The sequence below is a fragment of the Chenopodium quinoa genome, unplaced genomic scaffold, assembly GCF_001683475.1.
Source record: "Chenopodium quinoa cultivar QQ74 unplaced genomic scaffold, ASM168347v1, whole genome shotgun sequence".
Classification (NCBI taxonomy): domain Eukaryota; kingdom Viridiplantae; phylum Streptophyta; class Magnoliopsida; order Caryophyllales; family Amaranthaceae; genus Chenopodium; species Chenopodium quinoa.
The window spans coordinates 22764615-22787740 of NW_018742204.1; the positions used below are offsets into that span (position 1 = coordinate 22764615).

The 23126-nt window shown below is 40.7% G+C and overlaps 1 protein-coding gene across 4 annotated transcripts; it reads left to right on the forward strand.

Moving 5' to 3' along the window:
* The first annotated feature begins 4226 nt into the window (after window positions 1–4226).
* Window positions 4227–11317, forward strand: LOC110724159 (pentatricopeptide repeat-containing protein At4g39620, chloroplastic-like). Of its 4 annotated transcripts, none has more exons than XM_021903562.1 (6): window positions 4227–4850; window positions 5792–7163; window positions 8518–8923; window positions 9148–9596; window positions 10602–10723; window positions 10885–11317. In XM_021903562.1, the coding sequence occupies exons 1-2, from the start codon at window positions 4479–4481 to the stop codon at window positions 6980–6982; spliced, it is 1563 nt and encodes a 520-aa protein (XP_021759254.1). In that variant the 5' UTR covers window positions 4227–4478; the 3' UTR covers window positions 6983–7163; window positions 8518–8923; window positions 9148–9596; window positions 10602–10723; window positions 10885–11317. The 4 variants fall into 4 exon arrangements, with proteins under 4 accessions (XP_021759254.1, XP_021759262.1, XP_021759246.1 ...); XM_021903570.1 differs by having other exon boundaries at window positions 8578–8923; XM_021903554.1 differs by having other exon boundaries at window positions 8819–8923.
* The last annotated feature ends 11809 nt before the right edge of the window (window positions 11318–23126 follow it).

Sequence of the window (23126 nt, forward strand, 5' to 3'; positions counted from 1 at the left end):
TTGTGGCTGGAATTTGAGTGTATAGACTATGGAACTGTTATTGCTGCATCCATCATGATATTCAATTATTTGTTTTACCGAATACGGTCTATACGTAGTACTCGTATAACCTATGCTACTGAATAAAAAAATTTGTTTTGATGAACTGAACTTATTTTGGTGAAAATTCTTCGTGTTGTGGACTGATTTTGATGATTCAATCTCAAGCCATGCAAAGTTTTAAAACGGAGTTGTCACAATATTTATTTAAGCATGTAACAACTTGTTATTCAAAAAAAAAAGTATGTAACAACGTGACCATTATTTGGCTTCACATGAATTATTGGATTCTTTTTCTCAATGGGATTGGTATCAAATATTCTTTCACTTTGTCTTTGAGTTTGGATTAACAAATGTTACAACCGAAATATATTCTCGAACGAGGCGACGAATGAGTTTACCCAATCTTATTTTCTTTTCACATAGGAAGAAGCATCTTTTCAGGATGTTTTTTGTTAGCTTTCAAACACTTAAGTGTAGTTTTTTTCTATGAAATTAACAAATGTTCATAATAGAGTCTCCGCCAAAATTAATAATTTACAGTAGTAGATTTTAATAGTTGTCGCTATGTACAAGTTTTATATCACGTGTATGTTACAACCCTTACAGGTTACAACAGGTCCAAAATGAGGTCCATTTTTCTCTAAAGGATCCAAACCTAACCTGGATCCATCGAATCCAAATTATGTCATCTCTAAGCATGAGTCTTCACATTCTCAACGCTATGTTCAACCAGAAAGGAGATGTGGATGAGGTACAAAATTGGACGTGAAAGTTTCATCTCATCAAGCTCCTTGTGTAACCTATTTTTGTTCTTTATTATGTTATATGCTCAATTCAACTAAAAAGTTTAAGCTAAGTTAAAGAACTGATTCAATCAAAAGATTAATTGTACGGCTATACTTGTTTGTTAAACATTATTTTATTTAATACGGAGTACTTTGTATTTAAAACAAACGTTACAAGAAATAAAAATATAAAGTGCAATAACTCCTAGAATTTGGCTAGGAAGGAAACGTGTAATTATGATCTTGCTAACAAGCGTCCTAGGGCGTTAACTAAGAGAAGAATATATTACTTAAAACAATATTAAGTTCGTAATGCATGACAAAATTACGTGTCGATCGGTGTAACTAATATCAATTTTACTATGATATTTTCTCATTTAGTTTACTTATCTAACTCCCGGGGCGCTCGTTAGCTTTGGTCAATTATTAATTAAGTGAATGTATTATTGTTGTTAAATCCCGAAGGAGAGTGGTCGTAGTAGCAGATGTAGAAGCATTCACAAATATGTACATCGTCAGTTTTGCATTTTCCCCAAGCATGCGAACTTTCTTTGTGGTTTTTTCCACAGTAAATATCACAAGGCACCTTTGAACATTTGAAGGGTAACGCTGCCACCTTCTCATCCTTGCATATTTTCGTCCATTTGTAACACTCACCTGTTATATACAGATAAACATTCCAACATCAATTAATTAGTTGATTTTATTATAACTTATATTATATGATCAGAGGAGGACCTTCCACTGGGGTCATTTGGAGCCCGGCCCTTGGTAAAATAATATTTTAAAATAACCTTGTATTACTTATAAAATATTGGAACATAATGACTAGTTTAAAGTGAGAGGCAAAAAATTCAAATCCCCCCTTTAATATTTATGATCAAGATCTGTCACTGTATATGATCTATATGCTTATGACTACAATGGTATATCTGTATATTTTTTTTAATATTATAATTATTTTGTAAGGTAATAAAAATATTATTAGGAAGCCCTCTTCATAAGGGGAATTCCTAACCTAATAGTATATCCGTTATCTGAATATACGTGTCAGATTATTGCAATAAAAAACAAAGAAGTGAGATTTGCATATTTTTGTTTCGTATGTTGGGAGCATATTACTACCATAAACAAAGAAATTATTATTTTACTCAGAATTTGTATTTATTTACCTGTTTGGAAGAAAATCAGAAATGCCACAAGAATTAATATTGCAATGAATGGCTTCATCTTTATGTACAGATAACCTGTATAGTATATGCTTTGTAATTTATAATCAATTAACAATAATAATATTTTAAGAAATGAATTAGAAAGGAAAAACAGTAAACTTTAACATGGAATATGAAGCTAAACTCTTTGAGGATTTTGTAAAAGGTATTTTGGAGATATGTTTGTGAGAAAATTGGTAGACCAAAGTCTTATTAGTGTAATGGAGTCATGTATGTTTTTATAGGAAAACATTAACACTTAAGGGTTGTTTGGTTGCGATTTTGTGAATAAGAAAAAAATTATAACGAAAAAAAAGGTTTGGGAAATGCTGACTAATATAAGAATTTAAAACTTTTATTTGATAATAAATGAGGATTAACTGTTACATAGCTTTGTTTGGTATGAGATGAAACTATATCTTGAATACTTAATACATGGACTAAACTACCAATATTACCCCTTATTTTCATTAAGACAAAAAAGTATTTTTCCTCCTACTTTTAGTGGTTATTACTTACAACATAAATACACTTATTAATTATCATGATGTTACAATTTCAAGCTACAATAACGTTCTTAATTCTTATTAATTATTCTCATGGGCCACAATTTTGTTAGGACATTAATTCTAGAGAGGCGGTATAAATTTCGATTAAGCTCCACTTGAACTCGAGATCATTATTTTTCTTATCAACCTAGCTCAAATAAAGTAATTAACTCGGCTCATTGACAATTGACATCCTTAGTGGAGTATAGCATTGTAGCAACATGTTAATTGTGCTTGACCTATAACATGTCACCACGTAAGCCACCTACACCATAATGTCTCTTAAATAAGTTGAGGATGTAAATTCTTTTACCTCCTACTACGTCAAAGTTCTACAGAATATTACTTGTTACCTTGATCAATCATGTCAAACAACTCCGTAGTCAAGATTTCAACCAATTCAACTTAAGGTCTCCTTAGTTCAGCATAATTCACTTCAGTTTAATTCAACTCCAATCACTTCAATTTAGTTCAATTTTTAATTTCCTTCTCTAATAAACAATTTTTTTTTGGGAAATTCTCTTTGGTGAACTCCAACTTTTTCATTTTCTAAGTGGTAAATGTTCTTAAATTTTATTATCAATGGTAAACTTAAATTATTGATTACCATTGATAAGTGTTATTTTAATAAAAACTCTTAACTATAGTTAGTTTTTTATTTTTTTAATAATTAAATTATTTTCAAAATATTTTTCAGAAAAAAAACCTAAACCCCTCCCCCACCCAACCTAGCCACCGATAACCCTTCCTTGCCGGTGTCCATGCCTCTGCCGGAGATGCCCGATCTCCCCCATCGTCGTCGACGCCCAGCCACCCCCGCCCTACCTTCTCTCTTTCCCCCATCCCGATATCTCCCAAACCCAGATCCCGGCACCCCAACCACCGACCCCCTACCCGATTTCAGCCACCATCTTCATTCCCTTCCCCAATTCCGACCACCAACTCCTTTCCCCCTACCCGATTTTTGCTCTAAATGGAGGATTTATGCTCGAATTTGCTCAATTTTTCTGGGTTGGTGTGGGTTCGAATTTCTTAGGGTTTTTTTTTTGTGTTTTGCTCGAAATTGGGGGATTGTAGCTCTGAATTTTTTCCGATTATGGGTGATGATTTGATTGCTATTTTGTTGTTGAGTTTGATGGGACTTTAGGGTCGAATTTGCTCGGATAATCGGCGATTTGGTTGTTAAATTTGTGGGGGTTTGTTGGTTGAAATTATGAGGGTTTTAGGTCGAATTTCTGGGTGATTTTTGGTCGAATTTCTGCCGGCGGTGGTGGGGGAAAGGGGAAAGAGAGGAGGTGCGAGAGGTGAGGGAGGCCGGGCATCGCTGGTCGGAGGTGGGGAGGCCAGGCGTTCCTGCTGGGGGTTGGCCGCCGGTAGTGGTGCTGGTGGCTAGGTGAAGGGTTTGTTTGTTTTTTTTTTTATTTATTTATTTATTTATTTTTATAAAAAATATTTTTAAAGTATGTAAAAAAAAACCTAACTAACTATGGTTAAATATGTAGTTAAATTTAATCATTAATGTTATATTTGATTAAGTATAAAAATTTAGGTTTATCATTGATAATAAAAATTAAAATTGTTTACCACTTAAAAAATTAAAAAGTTGAAGTTCACTTTCCCATTTTTTTTTTTTTAGGGAATTCTCTAATAAACAATTCATTTCACCTCAATTTAGTTAAGTTCAATCAAGTCTAGTTGTTTTTAGTAAATCGGAACAACTTTATTACCTTTAAAAAAAAATCAAAAAGTTTTATCAAAATTCATCAAAATTTTACTGCTAGTGTCATTCTATTCTATCTATCCAATGTTCCATAATACAACTCCACACTATCCCATATATCTCCTCTTTCCCTCCATTAAACCCCTAAATTTCTCAAACCCCTTAATTGAAAATGGCAACAAATGCAGCAATTGGGATTCTTCAAAACCCTATCAATACAAATTATTTTACCCATTTATCCATTTCTTCTTCACCCTTCTCTCCAATTTCATCACACCCATTTGTAGCATTTCAGAAATCTTACATCAAATACAAACCCAACCTCAAAATTACCTGTAATTCATCCAGACCCCACAAAAGATCTGTTTCTAAAGGTGCAAATTCCGAGGCATATGAACTTGTTCGTGGGATTTTGAGGAATTTTAGTGATAAAGAACCCATAGTATCAACATTGAACAAATATGTCAAGTTTTTGAGGACGGAGCATTGTTTTATGCTGTTTGAAGAACTGGGTAAAAGTGATAAGTGGCTTCAATGTCTCGAGGTTAGGATTTCTGGGTTTTTGTTTGTTTAATTTATTTGAATTTTCTCTGATTTTATTGTAGGTATTGTTATAGAAATATAAGAATTTGGGAAATTTGGTTTTTTGTTGATTGCATTGAAGATAAAGAATACTTTGTTTCTAATGTGTTATTTCATTAATATCTGTCTCACTTTAATTTGCCACATTGCTCGAAATCCAATGAGAACAATCACCTTATTAGTCATCATAAGACGGGATAAACTTCTTAAAATTGATGTAGGCGTAATTTGGGAAAGGCTGTATTATGATGAACATGAAAAGAGTTCTTATGTTGTGGCATTGCGGAAAAGATATGTGGCCTAATAAAGTGGAATGGTCGGATTGGTATTTGTTTTATGGATACTGTTGTTATAGACTTACAGTTGCTAATGATACTATTGTACAACGTCTACAACAGTTTGATGATTAGTTTTGATGGATAAATTGTTTTGAAAGTATTGAATATGAAAAGGAGTAATTTAAGCTCCTAATTTGCTCGAAGTATTTGCTGTTGTCTTCTGTGTCCAATTTTGTGATCATGGCTGCTATGTCTTTGAGGTGTGAAAGAAAAATTTAGCGAGAGGCTGTTATATACACCCGGGTGTACTATACACCCGGGTGTACTATACACCCATGAATATTTGTTCTCATTTGATGATTGTTTTTCATTTTATCATCAAATGAAGAGCAAAAACTAACTTTAGGTTAGTTGGGTGTACGGTATGTCGGTATACCGGGGTGTATATAACAAATTTTAAGATTTAGCTGCCAGGGTTTAGGAACATTACATAGGTCCAAAAGGCTATATTTTCCTTTTTGAAGAATTTTTTGGCTTCTAAGATTGTTGAATTCATACTAAGCTTTGGATTGTCAATGCACATTCATTAAGCTTGTTAATAATAGTGTTTTGGATTGATATTCAGGTCTTTAGATGGATGCAGAAACAAAGATGGTATGTTGCAGACAACGGTGTATATTCGAAACTGATTTCAGTTATGGGAAGGAAAGGTCAAACTAGGATGGCAATGTGGCTTTTCTCAGAGATGCGTAATAGTGGGTGTCGGCCTGACACATCTGTTTACAATGCGCTCATAACAGCACATCTGCATTCTCGTGACAAGTCTAAGGCCTTGGAAAAAGCTCTTGGATATTTCAATAAGATGAAGGGGATGGAGCGCTGTCAGCCAAGTATTGTGACGTACAATATTCTTTTAAGAGCATTTGCACAAGCACGGAATGTTAATCAAGTTAATACACTGTTTAAGGATCTTGAAGAGAGCTTAGTTTCACCTGATGTCTTTACATTCAATGGTGTGATGGATGCATTTGGGAAAAATGGGATGATCAGAGAAATGGAAGCTGTATTGTCTCGAATGAAAATCAATCACTGTAAGCCTGATATAATCACATTTAATCTGCTGATTGATGCCTATGGAAAGAGACAAGAATTTGAGAAGATGGAGCAAGTTTTCAAGAGCTTGTTACGTTCTAAGGAGAAGCCAACTCTTCCCACATTTAATTCAATGATTGTCAACTATGGAAAGGCACGACTTCGGGAGAAAGCAGAGAATGTTTTTCTGAATATAACCAATATGGGATACACCCCTAATTATATTACATATGAGAGTGTCATCATGATGTATGGATTATGTGACTCTGTTTCAAAAGCAAGGGAAACATTTGATGGGATTAGTGCATCTAAAAAGGAGTTGAAGGTGTCAACATTAAATGCTATGTTGGATGTTTACTGCTTAAATAACTTACCAATGGAAGCAGACATGCTTTTGGATAGTGCACGAGATTATGGCGTCCACCCAAATTCTTCAACTTATAAGCTTCTTTACAAAGCCTACACGAAGGCAAACATGAAAGATCTTTTACAGAAGTTATTGAAGTGTATGGACCAAGATGGTATTGTCCCTAATAAGAGGTTTTTCTTGGAAGCTTTAGGAGCATTTGGGTCATCAACAACTACTAAAAAATCTGCTTCTAGAAATGCAGATAAGAGTAGAAATACAGATAGTAGAAACACAGATAAGAGTACAAATACAGATACGACACATACGAGTACAAATACAGATACAAGTTTCCAACAGGCAGCTGGAAAAACATAATTGTCAAATTGTGTATCATTCTATGAGACTTCAGTCATCTGCTCTATAGGCTCCAATGAATTCTGCCTATTCATTTAATGTTGAAAAGACCACTTGAATTTTAAAGGTCTAAAGTGAGTCTTGGTACAGAACAGCTATCAGCCTATCATGCCAACAACAATATTTTCCCTTCGATTTAGGGGTATGTATATTTCCTTGATCTATTATCTTCTATCGCTTCAAGCTAGCATTTTTGTTTTTGGAAAGCTGGCTACGTGTCTATGTGTATCAGTGTCGGTGTATTATTTACAGTTTTTTTAGTAAAATTGTTTCTCTGTTTCAATAGAAAGTACTGGTTCATCAAAGTGTCTTTTGTGAGATTATGCCCTGCCACTTGTGTAGTAATACGGGTAGTACTGAATTGCCAAATTAATTTACAATGAACATCAGATTATAGTGTTTCACAAGTTCTCACAGGTTATCAAAATTTACTGTTAGTGATGTTCAGAATAAAAAAAATCATCTTCTATATCTCAACTAGAAACAACAGATAGTCAGATACTATCATTATGTAATATTGATGGAATATAAGCATCCCTGGCCTATAATCTTACATACTCAAATATTAACATCTTTGTCTTCTGTAGTTAATGTATTAGTTCATTCCTTCATATATTCAATTTGTCTCCTTCAAGATCCAGCTTTATGAACAAAAAGGTCTGCCTAGGCCTTGTGTAGTTTTGAGTCATACATACCTCTCTTAAAGATGAAATACTTTGAGCTTGATGTTTTGCAACCAAAGCTTCTCATTTTGATTACGTCTCATTGGATCTCTCCAAAGTCTGGACTCTCCCCATAATTCTATATAAAAAAAGTCTGGCTGAAAACTACGGATTACCCATATATGTAAATTTTTGAACCCATGCCTTGTTATTTATAATACTTGTTGGCTTGTTGCTAAATTTCAAAACTGTGATGTGTCCCTAAATGATTAACTACATATTGGGATTCTTTTCATAAAGGTTTACAATATTGAGTAAACAAAACAAGGAAGTGTAGATTGGTAAACATTAGATTCCTGTGTCAAATTGTCCGATTTTCCATGTCTGTTAGGAGTTGAGACTAGGGATATCACTGATATCCAGAAATAGGGAGCATTTTTAAAGAAATGCAAGCATTTTCTTTTACTAGGAGCTATCTGCAGAATTTATGAGACTATGATCTTAGGAAACCACTTGTTAACAAGTTACAATCTAATTAAGGAAAAAAAAAAAAGACTTATGATTTTGCTGCTGCAAATTTTAGCTGGCTTGTATCAGTAACTGCCTACTCTAGTCACAAATCTGAATGTAACTTTCTTGTTATCTGTTTTGTTCATCTTGAGTCTTGGTATTGTGAGTCTAGTATCTAGCACTGTAGAATTGCTATCACTACATTGTGTACAAGTTTTGCTTTTGTTCTAAGAATGTTGGACTGTCTTTGCACTTGCTTCATCCTTTTTGACCTCTTTCCTATTCTTCATCTTATTTACTTTTCATTTTTAACCTTGGTTCTAGGTCATTTGTCTCTCTCATCTATTTGGAAAAGAATCTTGACTAGAATGGCTTGTGTTTCAGTTTTCATTTGAGAGGGGTGTTAAACCTATGATGTAAGGGTCCAAGCTTTGTTTAGACATCAATACGAAGTCGAATTATGTTCATAGTTTGCTTGTATCCAGAGTGCAAGATTTACACGTATGGTTGAAGGAATGAAAAGCAGATGTTTTTAGCTGGTCAATGCTACCTGGTTTCCGTATGTTGCAGGCTGAATACTACAGATAGCACCCAGGACATTGAAGTTTAGATTTTGTTTTCTCAGGTTAAAAGAACGAAGCCTAAGCTGCCATGTTATGTCATAGGCTGGTTGCCAAAACTTAGCATGATGATGATACATTGACATACCAGAAGCTTTGAGCTGTGATTGGTGAGGGTTCATTTTTCCTTTTGTATCTTAGTTTCATACCAATTAGACAAGTGGATAAGTGATGCGAATTGTTTTTATATCTACAACCAATTTTTCATGTTGATCATAGACTTTTTCATTCTCTTGACCTTGTATAGAAACCTTTTCCGTTATGTTGCTTTATTTATCTGCCTTATCATTTAATGTTTCGTCAATTAACCTATATGTAAAAATACGTCTGGTAGGTCTCATTTGGTGTTTCCATGGATGTTCTACTATGGAGTTTTGAAAGTTATGTCCCAGGGAGAATGAACAGCATTTCATGTTTATGGAGTGGCTGAGCCGCTGAGCTTTGGATTTTGGGCTTTGCCCAAGGCAGAAGTTTGTCTTGGAGGATTAAGGATCTTCCTGATTAGCATCTGATTAAGGAATAGTTATAACTTCATCATTCTTGTATAATTCAATATTTTAATCATTACGAGATAGAAATAGACAACTTTGTAAACAGGTTCTTTATATTTTGATCTGGGTTATTGTCTATTGAATGTTATTGTAATGTGCTTGTCTCATTTTTCCTTGGCCAATGTTATACCATTTATTGCAGTGTTGCCTCAGTTCACAGGAGGATTGGGAGCTTCATGTTGGAACAGTCATAATGATGCTTAGTCTAAGTTCAAAGGGTGAAGGGTGCCAGGTTAGAGCTTTTTCTTACTCCTACCAATGACACTATTAATTTATTTATTTATTTATTTATTTATTTTAAGAAAGAAAAAGAAAAGAAAAGGGCAGATTTTAGATAATCAAAATAAACCATTCACATAAGTCAGTGTCTTCCCGCGCTACCTAGCAGGCTAGCTAAACCTATACCCTAGATGGGTTGATACTAGTTATTCAACCAATCATAATACACATGAATTCATGGTCAAGAGCTCAAATTACTCAAAATATGTAGCTTATTATAGTAATTTTATTGTAGGAAAAGTTTCATGCCATTCTAAGCACTTTTTTTCTGTGTAAAGCTGAATTCTGCTGTCTCTCATCTGTCTTTAGAGGTGGTTTTTAGTTATAATGGGAATTTAAGAAAAGAATATACATATAGATCTAAATAAACTATCGACACTTCATATTAGTATCAGTCTTTCCTTGCAAAATCAAATATGAACGCAACATTAAATATGAGTATGAATAAATATGATTATACAAACTCATTACCATCAATCCATCATCGTTATTAGTTGGAAATTGTCTACCAAATGAACCATGTAGAGCCAAAAACATGTCATATGGATTATAACGCTATCTTCCAAGACCAAATGTTAGTCAACTACTGGTACAGTTGTACAAGTAAACTATTAAGTATAATCAAGATTCTTATAGTCAAATAGGATTATAATATTAATTAGAAGCTCCAATTTGAAGAGTTTTTCACACATGCAATCTGTGGGTCAAATGCTGTTTTTTATAATTTAAGGAGAAAGATAATTGTCGGAAAGCTAACAACTCCCTCCATTAAGGCTCCCACAAATTACTCATAAAGAGAGCATTAAAGAAAACACTAATAAAGGTCTTAGAGGAGGAATATTATAAACCAAAGGCAAGTTCAATTCTTTTTGGAAAAGAATGAGGATCAGTTTAAAGGTGATGAAGAACATAAGTGTAAATACAATAGGGCATATTAAGCAGCGCAACTCTCTTGCAGTTTATGCAACGAATTCATTACGGGGAACCTTTGATAGCTACCGCGCATCAATCAACAATGTCAACGGCTCCGATGACCCTCTTAGCGCCTCCCACCCAGAATTGACCATTTTTCATCATCATGTAAGTCTGTCCTTACCTGTTCTCTTTCTTTCTTTTTTTCTCCTACTGTGGCTATTGTTATTTTTAACTGTGTTTAACGAACTTCTAAGTATGTGTGATGATTGCTGAAACGACCTTTATTTTGAAGTAGAGTGTGATGATATAATTGTTTAATTGAACAGGTTGAGTTCTATGGGGAGAAAACGATTAAGAGTACGCGGAAACTCACAGTGAGGAAACCCCCAAAGCCAGTAACCAACAAAGGGAAACCTGGCCAACATCATTAGTCATTAGTGTGCTCCTTGATACTTGTTGAATTTCGTCTTGAGACTGTCCCAACTTTGAGGTGTGTTTTCCTTTCCAAAGAAAAAAAAACCTGTTGATTCGAGAAGGATTTGTAATATTAGAGAAACCCTTTTTAAGACTGCATCAACTTTGTATATCTAAGTTTTGAATTGTTATTGCTTGTTTCATATTAATGCATATGAAGATAACAATGCTTAACTTTGGATCCATCAGATCAGAGTTCATACTCTTAACAGTTACCACTAGTCCACAAGGGAAATATAAGAATGGTGGAGATAATACCAAGCTAAGATAAATTATGTTATTAAATTTAGTATTGTTTATTTGCATATATATTAATTGATTAACTGTTACTACCACCACTGAATGTTGGCCATTTCTCCTAACAAATCCTTCCGGAATCAACTTCATATAGTACACAAACTTTTACAAAAATCGGGTGTATAATAGTTATTGTACATCCATTATAAAGATAGCTTAAAGTGATCAAAAGTTACCTCTAAAGTAAATAAAAGTTACCCCAATATGCATAAAAGTACCCCAATATGCATAAAAATTATCCATACTTTATTAGTAAAGAACCACATTTTAAATGACCAAAAATCAATTATTAGTGATTGAATGTAATTAAATTACTTTTATAAAACTTTTCTTGTTGTCTATTTACATAAAAATTGTATTATATTTAAAGTTACCCCTAAAAAGGCAAAAAAATACTCAAAAATAAGCTAAATGTTACCCTTATACTGCCCGATGTACACCAATATTAGTGTAAACCAGATGTATACAAAAATATTCCCATATAGTATTGTACAAAATATTTATACAATTACAATAGGATCGAATTTAATAGGAGTAGACCTATGATAGAAACATATATTTTGCTTCAAACCATTAATTCATACTTTCTTTATTTCTAATTAGCTGCAATAGCTCTATTTTAAAGGCTACACTTAACAAAATTTGGCAATCCAAAAATATATAAAATGATGTGATATCTTGTTAAATTATATTCTAAAATATCAACTAGTCACAATTAACTATTTAGTAAAATGTAATTGATGATGTTAGTGATGATCAAAGTAGTAGATGAAATTAAAAAAACAATGTCACTAATTTTGAAACAGATACAATATATTGTTATATATACCAATAATCCACAACTTTAATTATACGTGTGGAATTATTCCACAGCATTATCATCATCATTATCATCATATGATCAATTAGTCACACCAAATACAATACAATACCAAGTACTGGTTTTTTTTACATAAAAAAAATATATAAAAAGACAACAACTACATAAAGACATTTTTGTCAAGCTGTGCATAGATAGTGAACTAAACTGGAGTATTATTTTTTTTATCAAGATCAAATAATACCGCGCACTACTTCTTTGTGTATTTTCTAGTTACTTTCTTCATAATATGCATTTTAAAAAAGTTTCTATTTTAAAAAAAGAATACAATAATAATATATCGCATGTGAAGCATGAAATAAATTAATAAACCACTGATTATTATTGTTTGGGTCCAATTAATCTATTGGGCCTAGTCGTTAAATGATTCAATATTCCAAGGTCAAGGCCCAAGCCTCCAATCAAGCCAAGTCAACTATGTGTCAATTGGTCCAAATTGTCATGGTCAGCCCATGACTCAATCCGGCCCAATCAATCTCCTCCTTTTGTCATGCCAAGGTATAAAAGCCTTCAATTCATTCACTTATGCAATACACACAAAACCTCAAGCATAAAATCTCTTGCATAGCTTTCTCTCTAAATACACTGTTTGACTTCGGCATCGGAGGGGTCTTCCTCGGATCCACCCCCGAGGCCAGTTTACGTGTGTTCTGCTGTGCAAGAAACCTTCGGCCCAGCATCTATTGGACCGGACAAGTCTTCATCCACTTCATTGGACCTTCGGCAAGGTCCCATTGTTTTCATCCGAAACAATTTGGCGCCGTCTGTGGGGAAGACTTTCAAAAATCTTTAAGCCAATCAAAATCATCTTGCAATCATCTTAGTAGCAATGGCTAAGAACCGCAAGAATAAAAGCATACGACAAGGAGCGGGCGAAAGGCCTAAAACTCCTACTCCATCACCTTCGCCGAACCGGAACTCTTCCAAGGGTACCAGTTCGGAGGGAGGATCATACCGGGAGGATTCCCTTTCTCCCGTAATTCACAACTCTCATCATAGACTGAGTCCCCCTCGGTCTAACAGAGGTCAGTCCGATCATAGGACTCAATCAATGCCCCAAAGCCAACATTTGACCATTCACTCTCACACTCAGCCGAGGACCCCTTTGACGGGGCCCAGCTCGGAGGAAGTGGCGAGAGCGCTGGCGGTGCTCATGGAGGCAATGAGAGCACAAAATATGCCTCCACCTCGTGATCAAACTCCTCCGCATACCAGGCATCAGCGGAGGAAGCTAGACCGTGATGGGGGGAAACCTCCCTCCTTCCGGGAGCTGGAAGAGTGGGAAGAGGATACTTGGAGAACTGAAAGAGAGAGGAAAAAGAACCCTCAATTTTTCAAAGGATCCTCAACCTCTCGGCCAGAAACGCGTAAGAGCAGCAGCTCAGCCTCTCGGCCGGAATCTGCCCACCGAGAACGACCTGAGACTGCTCGCCGAAGCGTACTCGACCGACTCGGCGGCAGGGAGCCGAGCGTGCACAGTCGCCTCTCGTTCCCTGTAGCCGAGGCCCAAACTTCCCAGCCAGGGACGAAAACCACTCCTACCTCTCTAAGAGGGCAGAGCGCGGTCCCTTCGGCCAGAAACAAAGGCAAGGTCGTTATGCTACCCACCAGTTCCCCATTCGAGCAATGGATTCTGGAAGAGCATGTGCCTACGGTTAAAATACCGTTGCACATTACATATGATGGGACTTCAGATCCGAAGGACCATATCGCCTTCTACGAGGGGCACATGCATCTCTGCCCAAGGTCCGAAGCGACCTGGTGCAAATATTTTCCCACCACTCTCAAGGGGGTCGCGCAAGCGTGGATCTCCAAGGGAGTAAAGGAAGGCTCTATAACGGGGTGGTCCGGAAGGGATACTTGAAAAAATACATCGCGGATCACCGTGAGAAAAAAGAGGCCGAGAAGTCTGAAAAAGACACTCGGCAAGACCTTGACTTCCCCCGGAAGAACAGTAAAAATGCGGAGGGAAAATTCCCTCCAATCAATGTTATCTCGGGAGGAGTATGTTCTCGGAGGGAACACAAGCGGCACCTTAGGGCTCTGACCCACCAGGTGAACAACGCTAGCATACAGCCTCCTCAGTCGCCGGTGCCGAACATGACGTTCACAGCCGCCGACTGCCGGGGGGTAACGTTCCCTCATGAGGACCCGTTGGTGATCATCGCCACGGTGGCCAACCACGACGTCAGCAAAGTTCTAATTGACGGTGGTAGCGGAGCAAATATTTTGTTCCGAAAGGCCTATAATCAAATCAAGCTGAAGCCTAAGCACCTCACGTCGGTATCCTACCCAGTATCCGGATTCAATGGGGCTTCAACTTATCCTGATGGGAAGGTTCTGCTGCCTGTCACCATCGGCTGCGACGAAGCAGCTAGGAACGTCATGACTGAATTTTTGGTCATCGATGCTCCTTCAGTGTACAACGTGATCTTGGGGAGACCCATAATTCACGAGATCCAAGGGGTCGTCTCAACATATCATCAGCTGATGATCTACGTTTCAGACGTCGGCTTCCCCGAAAGGATCCAGGGCAGCCAAAAGGAGGCCCGAAGGTGCAACTACCTCAAGCCATCCACTAGTCGCCCAGATGACGACGATGAGGATGAGGAGGAGAAAGAAAAAGAAAGAGAGCCGAGTACAAAAAAGCCGAAAGGTTTAAGCGCTTCGGCCCAAGGTTCTGTGCCTAGAGAAAAAGGGCCAGAAAAAGAAAGGGCTAGCTCTTCATCTGAGCCGAAAGACTCAGGGGGCCAGCCGAAGAAGAAAAAGTCTGGGACGCCTGCTGACATAGACAACAGGCCAGATTGTGAAGAGTCCAACCCATCAACAATGGACCTGGACCAGCAGACTGAAACGGTTGAGTTGACCGAAGGAGACGCTGAGAAATGTGTAACAATCGGGATGGACCTTGATCCGAGCACCCGTTGTGAACTTATTCAACTCCTTCGGGACAACAGAGATGTGTTTGCTTTCTCGGCAGCTGACATGCCTGGGATAAGTCCAGACCTCATCTCCCATAAGCTTAACGTCGACCCAACGTGTCGGCCAGTTAAGCAAAAGAAGCGGAATTATTCCGCAAATAAGAACCGAGACATCGCAGCCGAGGTCAAAAAGCTGCTGGATGCAGGCTTCATCGAGCCTTGCCAATATCCAGAATGGCTGGCAAATGTGGTGATGGTTCAGAAGGCCAATGGTACCTGGAGAATGTGCGTTGACTTCACGGACCTAAATAAGGCTTGTCCGAAGGATTTCTATCCCTTGCCGAGGATCGATCATCTAGTCGACTCGACAAGTGGCCATGCCTTGCTTAGTTTCATGGACGCATTCTCGGGGTATCATCAGATCTTCATGCACCCCGACGACCGAGCAAAGATGGCATTCGTCACGAACGCCGGGGTGTACAATTATAAAATGATGCCCTTCGGATTGAAAAATGCGGGGGCAACTTATCAAAGGCTGGTGGATCAAGTTTTTGCCGATCAAAAAGGCCGAAACATGGAAGTTTATGTTGACGATTCAATCGTCAAAAGCAAAAAATCTGAAGACCATGTTAAGGACCTGGCCGAAACCTTCGCCACCTTAAGAAAACACCAAATGAAGCTGAATCCGAAGAAGTGTGTCTTCGGCGTGAAGTCAGGGAAATTCCTTGGGTTCATGGTCAGCAAGAGGGGGATTGATGCCAATCCCTCCAAAGTCAAAGCAGCGCTCGATCTTCCTGAGCCGAAAACAAAGAGGGATGTTCAGCGGCTCACCGGAAGAATGGCAGCCCTTTCGAGGTTCATTTCCAGAGCTTCGGACAAGGGGTTACCTTTCTTCAAAGTCCTGAAACTCCCAAAAACAAAAGAGCTCGTTTGGGAAGCAGAGCAAAAAGAAGCCTTCAAGCAGCTTCGAGAGCATCTGGCTCAACTCCCAACACTGGCTAGCCCAGAAGAGGGAGAAACTTTGTATCTATACGTGGCTGTCAGCCCAGCCACCATCAGTGCAGTGCTGCTGAGGGAATAAAATAAAATTCAGCAACCGATCTACTTCGTCAGTCACACTCTAACGGATGTCGAGACTCGCTACCCTCTACTCGAGAAAGTCGCCTTTGCAGTAGTGGTAGCTGCTCAGAAGCTGAGGCCCTATTTTGATTGCCATCAGATAGTGGTCTTAGCTGATCAGCCGCTGGAAAAAGTTCTCGGCAAAGTTGAAAAATCTGGTAGGCTGGCCAAGTGGGCTTTCGAGCTCACCGAATTCAGCATTAGCTACCAGCCGAGAGCAGCCATCAAGGCTCAAGCTCTGGCGGACTTCTTGGCCGAATGCTCGTACCAAGAGACGCTAGACGATGAAAAGAAAATCTGGACCGTGTTTACGGATGGATCCTCCACCGTAAATGGTTCAGGGGCAGGGGTAGTGATAACCTCTCCCAAAGGCAAATCCTTTAAGTATGCACTAAAATTTTCTTTCAAGGCTTCGAACAACGAAGCTAAATACGAGGCAGCAATCGCTGGCCTAGAATTGTGCATCTCTCTGGAAGCCGAACATGTCTGCCTGAAAACAGACTCTCAGCTAGTTGCATATCAGATCGGTGGCAGCTACGAGGCCAAAGAGCCCTCCATGATAGCCTATCTTGCCAAGATCAAATCAGTCATTGTAAAGCTGAGAACTTTTGAAGTTCAGCTGATCCCAAGGGGTCAGAATGCTCAAGCTGACGCACTCTCCAAACTTTCCAGTTCAACTCTCACTGAGCTGAACAGATCTGTATATGTGGAGGTGCGCCGAGAAAGAAGTGTCGACGAAGCACCTGAAGTGTGCTCCGCTGACCCAGAGCCCAGCTGGATGGATCCCATCCTAGCTTTCAAGCTTCAGGGAGAAATTCCCGAAGATAGAATTTTGGCCTCCAAGCTGAAGAGAACCAGCTCGAGGTTCATCGTCTTCAGAGGGGAGCTTCTGAAAAAGTCCTTCTCAGCCCCATTGCTGAAAGGCGTGGGACCAACAGATGCGAATTACATCCTTTGGGAGATTCACCTCGGCATCTGTGGGAACCACATCGGGGGAAGGACCTTAGCCCACAAGGCATTGAGGGCCGGATATTACTGGCCCACCATGATCTCAGATGCTAAGGAGCTGGTCCAAAAATGTGAAAAATGCCAAAAATTTGCACCAGACATCCATCAGCCGGCTAGAAACCTTCAGCCGATCCTTAAAGCTGGATATTTAGGGACCCTTTCCAGATGCACCTTACCAAAAAAGATGGTTAATAGTCGGCATCGACTATTTCAGCAAGTGGATTGAGGCTGAAGCAGCTTCGAGTATCATAGAACAAACTGTCAGAAAATTTATCTGGCAGAACATTATTACCCGCTTCGGTATTCCGAAGGTCTTTGTCTTCGATCATGGGAGGCAATTTGATAATCTGCCGCTGAGATGGTACACAGATCAATTCGGCATCAAATTGGCATATTCAGCAGTGTGTCATCCACAAAGTAATGGCCAAGCCGAAGCTGCAAATAAACAAATCCTCAACGCTTTGAAGAAAAGGGTTGAAGATCAAAAGTCCAAGTGGATAGAGGAGCTCCCAGGACCCCTCTGGTCGCTTCGGACGACTGAAAAAGAGGCAACGGGCTATTCACCTTTTGAGCTGGTGTATGGTGCTGAAGCCGTTCTTCCAGTGGAAATCGGCTCTGAAAGTTTACGAGTGCACCACTTCTCGGCTGAGAATGAGCAACTTATAAAGGAATCTCTCGATTTCCTCGATGAAGTAAGGGACTCAGCCCGAGACAGAATGGCTGCTTATAAGCAGAGAATCAACAATTTTTACAACCGAAGGGTCCAGGCAAGGCCTCTCAAAATTGGAGACCTTGTCCTTCGGAATGTCCCTATGAAATCTGTGATGAGCTTCAGCCAGGGACATACCGACTTCGTCAGTTAGATGGAACTGAGCTGAAAAATCACTGGAATGCTGATGTACTTAAGAAATATCATGTGTAAACCCTTCGGGGCAGAACAATCTTTGTAAGTACATTTTGAATCATTAATGAGAGGCCTCAGAGCCACCATTTCTATAATTATTTGCAACTTTTTATTCTTTCAAGTTTTCTTTGTTCTATCTACTCTTTAAGGGTTTTTATTCAGCCTCGTCTGAAACCTTCGCCTTTGGGTAACTGGGTTTCAGATTGCTGACAAACTCGTCTTTTTAAGGAACTCTGGTCTTTCAGCTGAAGTCAAACTTCAGTAAGACTTGTTCTCTAAAGACATGAGTCCATGGACAAATCTGGGATATTGCCTTAACTGAGCCTTGTACCCCAGAAAGCCATTATCCGAAACATTGCCTTCAGTTGGCCTTGTGTTTCGGATATCCATTTTAAAAGATAGACAGAAAATCAAGGATAATAGAAGCTGTTAGAAATTTTTTATTCAGCTCCGTCTGAAAGTTAAAGAAACAAAACCCAACTCGGCAATCCAAAGACTTGAGTCTTCAGATTTCTGGGGGGGGGGCAAGAGACACTATCAGTGCAAATTTATCTTCAGCAGAATTCTTCAAGCCGAAAGCTTTGTACTTAGCAAATTTTTGAAGTTTCTCAAGTTCAGAAACAGTAAAGCATTCAAAATAAGACAAAGCAATTGAAGAAAAAGCACCAGATTAATGAGAGTAAGGCTCAGAAAGCGAGTTACAAAGTTTAAGTGTTCAAATAAACTGAAAGACTATATCGGCAGCCGCCCACAAGCGGAAAATAACAGCTGCCGAAATGCGTACAAGGCAAAAAGAAATAGTTTGTACACTGAGGCAAGCTGAAGCAAAAACAAAGGCAAAAAACATTCAGAAAGCGGCATCTTTCATTTTAAGAGCACGTTGATCCGCAAGATTCTGAAGACGACTGCCCGAGTCCCTAGGCTTCAGCTAGAGGGTCTGGCATCCCTATGGGGGTGGAATCCAGCGCGGCATCAGCCCCAGCTGCAGAGGAAGCAGGTCGAACTGAAGCCTGGACTTCAGCTCCCTTCACCTCAGCCTCTTTCAGCTCAGCTTCCCTCATCTCAGCATCCTCGGCCTGGAGGCGAGCCAACAAGTCAACTTCAGCCTGACTGGCTTGCTGCATATGAGGATCCGCGGGGTCTTCAGCCCAGACTTCACACTGATACCAATCCAAGCCAGGCGCAGCATGAAGAGCCAGTCTCCGAGCTACCCCATAACCGTTGAGGTAGGCAGTCGAGTACTCCTCCTGGGTGTAAACCCTGAGGGCTAGCTGGGCCTCAGCATCGGCCAACTTCTTCTGCACTTCCTCCATGGCTTTCTGGGAAGACTCTCGTTGTCTCTCCAACTGGGCCTCGGCATCAACAAGCCGCCGCCCAGTCTGCTCAGCCTGGGCTTGGGCCTGGGAGAAGCGCTCTTCCTGGCTCTTCAGCTGAACCTCCAGACCGATGATGCTTTGCCGCTGAGACTCCAGCTGAATCCCAGCCTCAACCAGCTCCTTCTCTCTCGCTTCACAGGCCTCAAGGTGCTGTTTAACGTTACCTTCCAAGATCTTGATCTTCTCCTGAGATATCTCATCTCGGGCCAGCACTTGAGATTTGACCTCAGTGTCAATTTTTTGTTGGATCTTGGCCTTGAGGCTGGGAACATCAACCGCGCCGAAGGCATTGAGCAGGGCCTCACCTTCATCTATTTGAGGCAGAATGTCCCGCTCCATTTCAGCGCAGAAGGTGTCAAAGGAGTCAATCACAACTTGAGCCCTGTGCTCGGCTTTCTCTTGCTTCAGCTGGGCAAGCTTTGCCTCTGTTTCAGCAATGTCCACCCTTTCGTGGAGCGTGTCAATCATCTCACAGGTCATGGTGTGGTTGTAGACAACCTGCAGCACCAAATTTAAATCTAAGTCAAATAAAAGTGGCATGGAATAAATCGGGGACGCTGAAAGTGCAGAATTTAGTTGCAAGTGCATACCTACATCAGCAGCCTTTGGTTGTCTCGGGCAGGATCTGGCACTGAGGGACCAGGTTCGGCTATTCCAGCAGTGGCCCGAACAGACCATTCTCGGACTTGCTCCATTTCAGATTAGTCGGAGCACCCGTCGAAATAAGCCTCAGCGCTTTTCTTGTGCTTACCCCAAATCTCGACCCTAATGCCAGTAGGGATAGAGCACTTCTTGGCTGAGAACCCCATGTCCCCAGATTGGAAGGATTTGAAAGAGGGGAACGAAGTCAACGAAACTTCATCAGCTTTCTCGGGCTCAGTCGTCTCCCCTCCTTCAGTCTGGTCCCCTCCGGCCTGGACCCCTTCAGCCCCGCCGGGAGGTTGACTAATCAAGGCGTCAACCTCCCGCTGGATCTCTTCAGTGAAGCCCCTAGGGGCCCCGGCTTCAGCAGTAGCCGCCTCCTCGACTACTTCAACAATCTCAATCTCAGGGAGCTCAGCAGCGCTCCCCCTGTTGGAAACTCCTTCAGGAACCCCCGCCTTCGGATCGGGAGTCCGCTGGTCCACCTCCATGTCAGCAGCTGGAGGAGTCTTCGGCGGCGACGGGATCGGCTGCGGTGGCTGAACCGGAGGCGGAGGACCCCCTGTACTTCTCGGAACCCTGCCCAGTCCAGCAGCCGGTTCCCTTATTACTACGCCGGGCCTCGGCCCCAACGTAAACTCTCCCGGACCCATAACAGCTGGGCCCGTCCTTCTCCTCTTCCTCCGTTCCAGAGGTTGATCGTCCATATCGTCAGAGTCTGAAGTTTCTAACTCTGAAAGGTCGTCTGACGATACCGGACTCTTTCCTTCTCTCCTTCTGCCCTCTCCCTCAGACTGCTGAAGTGGGGGAGCAAGAAGGGAAAAAAAAATCATTTTTAAAATTAAATTATCAAATTTAATTGCTGAGACTTACCAATGTCTTCAGCTGGGCCTCGGCAGCCCTGGAGGTCCCCTCACCACTCTCTAGGGAGTTGATGACCCTACTCACCTCTCCGGCAGCCTGAGCGGCGAATATTTCCTCGGCGAGCAAAGGCCTCAAAGGATCCCGCTTTTCCCACCAAGGCTTCTGCTTGGTGTAATTGGCGGCAGCCTCGATCTGAAGGCCCGTTTCGTGCAGATGCAGCGGACGGTTCTTCGAAGCCGTGATCGCCAGAGCACGATCTAGAATGACTCGTTCGGCGTTCACCCCAAGCCGATTATAGTCAATACCCGAGGAAGCTTCGCTCAGCTTTGAAAAGAACAGACGAAGGTTAGACTGAGGGAATAAGTATAAAAAATAAGCAGAAGATTAAACAAGTCAAAGTCCTCGGCCCCAGCCGAACATACTTACCATCCCTGTACTTTCGGCTGAGGCCGACAACCGCCAACATCTTCTCTCGGAAGACGTAATGGTTATCTGGAAGCCATCTGGCCGGGATAAATCTCATTCGACCAACTCCCTCAGGGTTATTCTGCTTCCCGAAGAAGCTCATTTGCTCGTAGCTGGGGTGACGAGCGGCATCAGGGTCTTCAGGGCCCAGATCCTGCATGTTCGGATCAGGCCTGGAGAGGTATCGGGGAGCTCCAAAAAAATAAGGGTGCTCCGGATCAGCGGGAACTCTCACCTAGACCCATTGACCTCTCCAATCCTTATCCGAAGAGTCGTTCGGCCACATAGTCAGATATTGGGGGCGGCTCTCTATTCTCCACCAGCCTGAAGACCCGTGTTGGCCGTACACGCTCTGGATGTTTTGCACTAGCTGATGCATCCTTTGGAAGCAGTGCAAATTCGGCTCAACGGCAAAAAACCGGCACACCCAGAGATAAGTCATCACCCGCCGAATACTAACAGGTGTTAATTGGCACAGGGAAATCCTGTACTTTATTAAAATATCCATGACGAAGGGATCCGGGGGGAACCGAAGCCCATACTGTAATTGCCGAGTGTACACCCCTATATATCCAGGAGGGGGACAGTGAATCCTGTCAGTTGGCGAGGGCATTCGGCACCAATACCCATCTTCTTCGAAAATGCCGTAGTGCAACTCTATTTGCTCGGCGAACCGGTAGGTTTCGGCGTGCCGAACCCACAAAGAGTAAGGAGTATTTCTCACCATGGCGTCCAGAGCCTCGGCGTCCTGCCATTCAGCATGCCCCGGGAGCAGGTCCCAGAGCACAGGGGGCAAATCTTCGGCCTGCCCAGCCCGCTCTCTCTGTTCAGGCAGCTCCGCCTCGCCGGCCCCGGCGTCCTGTTGAGGCGGCGCAACATTCAAAGGAACAGCCGGAATTCCCCTCTCCGGGTCTTCCCCGGCTTGTTCCCCGTTCCAAATATCGGCGCGGTCACGGGGATCCCCAGCCTGGCCCCGTCGACCTGGTTGAAGCCCTCTTCCTCGAGCCATAACCAAATTCGAAGAAGAAAAGTGGGAAAAAGAAGAATTCTCTAAAAAAAGGCAAGAAAATCAAAAGAACTCGAAGAAATTTACCTTCAAATAGGCCGAAATGCGCCGGTCAAGTCAGTGGAAGTGACGGATTTGGGTGTCGAACTCAAATTCGGGGATATTGCGCTAAAAATTCAAAACGAAAGTGGGTTTATGTGAGAATTCGAGTGTAAGTTGGTGAAGAAGTAAGGCGAAAATGCGAATTAGACCTTATAATGCCAGGAAGGGGAATCTCAAAGGTCGAAAAGTTCAAATTTCTCTTAAATGCCTCCCTAATTAACCGTTAAACACTTTCTCACTTGATTAACCGCCCACTATCCACTCCATTTCCTATTAATTATCCAAATTACAGTTATTTAATTAATAATTGTTCAAAAATTTAAATCTTTTGATTTAATTAAATCATTTACTTCCCTCCATTTTTATTGGATTCAAACCCGACCCGTCATTCTTCCAAATCGGGTCTGGGGGGCAAGTTGTTTGGGTCCAATTTATCTAATTGGGCCTAGTCATTTAATGATTTAATATTCCAAGGTCAAGGCCCAAGCCTCCAATCAAGCCAAGTCAACT